The sequence below is a fragment of the Balaenoptera acutorostrata genome, chromosome 1, assembly GCF_949987535.1.
Source record: "Balaenoptera acutorostrata chromosome 1, mBalAcu1.1, whole genome shotgun sequence".
In the NCBI taxonomy this organism is placed as follows: domain Eukaryota; kingdom Metazoa; phylum Chordata; class Mammalia; order Artiodactyla; family Balaenopteridae; genus Balaenoptera; species Balaenoptera acutorostrata.
Window position 1 is genome coordinate 162,406,744 of NC_080064.1, and position 6,389 is coordinate 162,413,132.

A 6,389-nucleotide genomic window follows, 5' to 3' on the forward strand; every position below is an offset into this window, starting at 1 on the left:
AAGTCTCCGTGGCCTTTTGGAAGCTTTTGAAATATGCCTCTGACACCAGGGAAAGTGTCACATGGGTGCTTTTCTTCACGTATCTAATCAATATTTACTGCAGAGCAATCTTCACCTACACTCTTCGTTACTCTCAGGAATTAAAGAACCACTGACTCTCTCTCCAACTTGCCACTTCAGGCCTCTGAGATGAGAGATTCGCTACTTGTGGTATGAAATCCTTCTCCTGTCTCCCAAAGCTTTCCGATTTCACCTCGGGGATAAATCAAAAGCATTTCCATGCTGTTTATATTAGAGTGGCCTTTTGTTGAAGAAACATGCTTTATAATTTGAGGCGCTGGGACTTTTGTTTACAGACGGAATTAAGTACAGGTTGAAACTGTGGCTTTTAGACATAACACTGCAGGAGAAGCTTACGCTCTACCACGTAAGAAATCTTTCTCAAACTCCAAGAGACTGGCACCTCCAAATCAGTGAGCTGGGCAGACAGCATTTGTTCCTGCCTGCTGGCACACAGCTCAATGCTACGGCCACATGGACCAAACAAGAGCTCCAGGAGCCTAAGCCAGCGGTACCAGTGCCACACCTCTGATGTGCAGACAGGGCAGCCCAACGGGGAGTGCCCTGGGTCAGAGACTTGGAAGCAGAGAAAGGAAACGGAGCATAGCTCAGATGATATTACGTTCCTGCTCTAAACCCTTCAGTGATTCCCACTGCCTGCTGTGCGACACTCAGAATCTTCACCGGGGCTTACAATTGGGTCCCAATCTATTCCTCCTCCTTACCTCCTGGTTCCCTGCAGGCCTACCATGTTCTAGATGATCCAGACTGTTCTATCTCCCTGAACAGTTCAATGACGTCACCACCTCCACACCTCTGCACAAGGTGCCTCTCCCCTGAGATGCTCCAACCACTCCCTCCCTCAGATCTCATCCTAAGTGCCACCTCTTCTCTAGAACCTTTCCTGAGTTCTCCTCCAACCTCCCAGGCCTCCCCCAAGTGGAAGTGGCCTCAATCGCCATGACACTCTTGCAGTCCTTTTGTAACCGCCCATGGTAATTATTTTCTAAACGGTGTGGCAGCAATTTGGGAATGTTTTTTCTTGCTGTCAGTCAGCATTAGCTGAGCATCTTCCGTGTGTCAGATGCTGTGTTGGGTGCCTGGGACATGAAAATAAATAAAGTCAAGGTTCTTGCCTTCAATGGGCTTATGCTCTAGTGGATGAGATGACACTAGGACAAAGAGTTATACCTAGTGCAGGGGGGAAATGAAATATGAGAGAGATGATGGCATTTTAAGTTGGGTCTGAAAGAGAAATGTGTTCACTGGGCAAAAAAATAGAGAGGGAGGAAGGGTTCTTCGAGGGAAAAAGAACATTATATACAGCAGTGCTTGTCACAGGTTTTACTGAATGAATAAAACAAAGGCCGGGAAGGTTAGCTCCTTCCTGATTGGTTAGCTCCCTGCTCACTACTGTCTACATTTACTGAGTGTGTTCACGACTCCCATCCCTCACAGCAACCCCGGAAGTTAGGCAGCACCATCCTCATTTTATGGATGAGAAAACTGAGGCTTCCAATGCCCAAAGCCCCAAAGCTGTCAAGTAGCAGAGCGTGGCCGGTGTTCCTGATACTATAAGGTTGTACTAATGAGTTCGCCTTCAAGGACCTAAATATAAAGCAAACTCTTAGCTCTCTTCCTCTGAGCCTGGGTGGACCACTCCGGGCAGCCCTCAAATACCCAAAAACCATCTCAGGGAACACATACTGCGAGGGAAGAAGAGAGAAGCAGCCGAAGCTGTGCTGCGTGCAGATTCTGGGAACAGCGAGGCCCTGTGTCTCCCTATAAACCTGATGTTACTCCTCTCACGGTACATGGTTTTAGTGGCCCCAAATGTGGGCCCTCTGTCCTAAGATATAAACGGCAACCGGGAAAGAGCCATCCAAAAGTCACCTCAGGCCAACTCAGGCTCATTAAAGCTCCCTTAGGGCTCCGAGAATTGAATGGAACCTCTGGCTTTCTAGGAGAAAGCATTTCGTTTTTGACAGAGTTCTTTTCCCCCCTTTTCTTCATCTGATCATTTTCTCAATTTTTCCCTTTCACATTCAGGCTTTTTCTGTAACTCTTGTATTGGGCACATGCCCTTCTAGTTTTTCCCCCTAGCTGGGACTATTATATCTTGCTATTGTCATGTTCCTTTTCCATTGAAAGCAATCAAAAATGAAAATCCACATTTCAGAACAGTGTCTATTAAATAGGCACCTTTTCATGGTTGGAAAAAAAAAAAAAAAGAGCACTCTCTGAGGGCTGAGTTTCAGTTCTGTGTGTCACCTAAAGATTAGACACTTGGGTGAGACTTCTGCCTCTTCACAGGCCATTTGTATTTGGGTATTTGGGAGAGATGGTAGAAAGTCTGGAGTCAGAACCAACTTGTTCTAAGGAATTCGTCGTCGAAAGCATTGCTAATCAAAGTGTGGTCCTGGGACCAGTAGCAACTGCATCGCTTGTTGGGAACGAAGACTCTCAGGCTCACCCCAGACCAGCTGAACCAGAATCTGCCGTTTTGCAAGATCCCAAGTGATTCGTAAGTACATTAAAATTTTAGAAGCACTGGTCTAGAATTAAAAGGAATTTGCTTTAATGAAACCATCCTGTAGCCTCCACGTGGATTTCTTTCCGAAGAAAGAAATCTCTGTACAGTGAACTCCATAGAGCAACCTCCACCACCCTTTTCCACCCAAATTGTTTATTCATGGAAGAATTCTGAAATGATAAATCATCTTCCAGAAATCACACTCAGCCTGAGGGAGTTCCAGATGACACAAAGCTGATGGCCAGCCTTTCTGCGGCCTGTGGGAACTAAGAAGGGAGAGGTGATAGGCGACCCTCGTCCCGCCTCCTTTAAGGCCCTGGATCTTTTTGTTGATATCTTTGCCTCTCGGAAGAGGGGAGCGAAAGACGTGTTGTACAACCGCACGGGTGACTAATGTGAGACTGAGGGGGCTGTGCTGTGTACTGAGCTCTGAGATCCTTGAGTGGGGGGATGCTCTGTAAACACAAATGGCAGAACCAAGGGCCAACCAAGTCCAGGCTGTGCTCAGACCTCACACTTCCAATAACAACAGTCAAGACACACACAGATGAACCCAGACTAACCTGTCATCTACACTGGAGAAAGGAACAGAGAGGATGGAGAATCACGTGCACCTGGTTTAAGGAAATGACAGCTAGAGCTGGAGGCAAGAAAAGAGAAGAGGGGAGGTGATGACCAGGCCCTGCTCGAGGCTGTCCTGCCCACCTGGTCCCACTCACCCTCCAAGTGGAGCTAAAGCTCACGGGCGGACAGAGGCTGTGACCAGAGCCCTGGCAGGCCACACAGGTGCTGGCCTGGCATCCCACTTGACCTTGTCCTCGATGAAGAGGACACCTGCCTCAGAGACATTTCTGGAAAAAAAGGGAGCACCAAAAGAGTTACCCCTTGTTGAAAAACCAAAACCGGGTCCCCCACCCAAAGTGAGTGTTTTCGCACTAATTCCGATAAATATGCACATCACAGGAAGCTCGTTTAGACTCCTGGCATCTCTCAGACCTCTAAGTGCAACACCTGGGTTATTGATTCCTCTGTGTTAAAGCCCAACTTGGTAGTGCCCTCCCCACCTCTACTAATTTTTCACCCATTATTTCCATCTTCACCTTTGAATTCTCTAAAACGGCAATATTTTAAAACACTAAAATGGTTTACTTGTATCAATCAATACCTGCTTTTCCACCAATTATAATTTATTTGTAGATTAACAGTTTTTCAGCTCCAGAAACATGATTCTGTCCTCTTAATATGCCCACATCAGCAAGCTCTCACAGGAAGTCTGGAATGGACAGCAAAGGGCAGTGGTGGCAGAAAGACCCTCAGGCTCTGAAATCCAGACAGGAATGCCATCCATCTTCCTCCACCACAACCAAAAGACAGCCCTCCCCACCCCCCCAGAACCGAATGCATCAGAGATCAGCCGCCCCTGAGGACTGAGGCTCTGAATTTGATTTCAGCTAACTTCCACTTCACAGAAAAGCACTCGACTTTATTCCCCCTGTACCTCAGACCTGGATAAGCCAAGCAGTTCTCCAGAAACACATCTGAAGGAACACCTCTGCATCCCCTCCCCACCGCCAATATGCACGGGCATGCCTGAACACACCACCTCCCAAGGCAAAGAGAAAGTTAACTTTCAAATAAAGCTGTCCTGCAGCCAGTCTGGTCACATTTCCAGACCCTTCACATTCACAAAGGTGGTTCTTGCAACTCTGGCCTAAATCCAGAAGCTGAAAACTGACCTCTGCCTGCTGAGGGCACAGACCAGGGTCAAAGGTCCACAAACACACGTTCGCCACAAATACACCACTTTCTTTCTTTCTCTCTCTCTCTCTCTCTTTTGACCAAAGTGAGAATAATGGGCCAGGCTTATTGTCTTTCCTTCAGAGAAGCCAGGATGGGCGGCTGGTGGGAAGCTCCAGACAGAATGTGGGCGTGTGAATCTATACAGGCTCCACAGAGGAATTTTCTGGGAACTCCAGGGGTTTTGAGGAAGGGTGGTCTCAGGCTGGGACACAGGGGCTCCTCGGATTCTCGGGTACCCCAGAAGTCTGGGGTGTAGGGGGGGCGGAGTGGCAAGGCTATCCTGACAGCCAGGCGCCCCTTCCCTGCCGTCCCAGGCCCTCCCCGCCACGGCGGGGTCACTCACCGCCCGTGAGCTGTGCAGGGCCGAAGCACAGCGCCAGCTGAAACCACAGGATCACGGCCAAGAGTCTCTGGGGGGACTGAGGCTGCTGCTGCTCTAGAAATCCATCTCCATGGCTCGGGTTCATTCCACGATACATCTTTCATCCACAGAGGGCATCCGGCTTGCAAGAGTCTGCAACCAGGAGCGAACACGATGATACCCCAGGCTGCCGGGGCGCCGGGGGCCACGCTCCCCCTCCTCCGCCCTGGGACCGGGACCCCCGGCTTCCCCTGCTCCTTCCCCATTCCTCCCCCGCGCGGCCCCCGCCCCCTTTCCCACGGCGAGCTCCCCCCGCTTCTCCCCAGCGCGGGCTACACTGAGTAACAGCCGCCGCGGGATGCTGCGCGTGCGGGAGCGATGGAGGAGGGGAGGGAGGGCAGGGGTTAGCGCACATTGGCTCCGCGCCGGTCCCCCGGATTCAGCGGCTGTGACCACGACAGGAAAGTCTAAAGCCTTCCAGCCTCTCGGGGCTGAAAAAACACTTTTCCCCGGGCCTATACATTTCACTCTTAGGAATCTCACGAGGTGGCACCGGATCCCCCCAGCTACTTCTCTGGTTTTCCCCAGGATCGGGATGGGTCCTACTGCCCAGTCCCCAGTGAGATTTCTCTGCGCTGTCAAAAAATTCCTCCCTCGGGGAGCAGAGCCAGGCACCAACTCCCCCTCCTCGGCCTGCGAGCGCCTCCCCGGAATGGAAAGCCCCTTCCGGGGCTCTCGGTCTTACCTGTGGGTCTCATGCATGCAGCTTCCTTCCCTCCTCCGCCTCCTCCCCCCGCCAGTCTAACCCGCATCTGTGCGCGACCTCTGCTGCCGCCGTTGCGCGAGCGAGCGAGACGTTAAGCCTCGGCGGCGGCGGCGGCGGCGGCGGCAGCGGCGGCGCCGGCGGCGCCCGGCTCCAGCTCCCCGCGCCTGCGCTCTCCCTCCCCAGGCTCCGGAGCGGACGCGTGAGGGAGTTGCGGGGGGAAGGACGACAGTCCGGTCGCGCGCCCCCGAGGAGGTACCCGCGCGCCCGCTACCTGAGCTCCCGAGCGCGCGGCGGCGTCGCGGAGAAAGGGAGGGGGAGGGGGCGGCGGCGGCGGCGGCGGCGCCCGGCTCCAGCTCCCCGCGCCTGCGCTCTCCCTCCCCAGGCTCCGGAGCGGACGCGTAAGGGAGTTGCGGGGGGAAGGACGACAGTCCGGTCGCGCGCCCCCGAGGAGGTACCCGCGCGCCCGCTACCTGAGCTCCCGAGCGCGCGGCGGCGTCGCGGAGAAAGGGAGGGGGCGGCGGCGGCGGCGGCGGCGGCGGCGGCGGCGGCGGCGCCCGGCTCCAGCTCCCCGCGCCCGCGCTCTCCCTCCCCAGGCTCCGGAGCGGACGCGTGAGGGAGTTGCGGGGGGAAGGACGACAGTCCGGTCGCGCGCCCCTGAGGAGGTACCCGCGCGCCCGCTACCTGAGCTCCCGAGCGCGCGGCGGCGTCGCGGAGAGAGGGAGGGGGCGGGGGCGGGGGCGGGGCGGAGGCACGCAGCCCGGACACGCACGAGGCGGGCACGCGCCTCCGCAGAGCCAGCCAGCGCCCCGGCTGGGGAAGGGGCCCCGCGAGCGCGGGGAGGGGGAAGGGACCCTCCGCCGCCGCAACCA

At 54.5% G+C, this 6,389-nt stretch overlaps 1 protein-coding gene across 1 annotated transcript in view; it reads right to left on the bottom strand.

Annotated features, from left to right (window-relative positions):
* Positions 1–5,638, bottom strand: part of LOC114238627 (uncharacterized) — a 312,107-nt gene extending 306,469 nt beyond the window's left edge. Inside the window, 2 exon segments of the mRNA XM_057541296.1 lie at positions 4,737–4,907; positions 5,500–5,638. Coding sequence (XP_057397279.1) covers positions 4,737–4,907; positions 5,500–5,516 — 188 coding nt within the window. The 5' untranslated portion in view covers positions 5,517–5,638.
* Between the last annotated feature and the right edge of the window lie 751 nt (positions 5,639–6,389).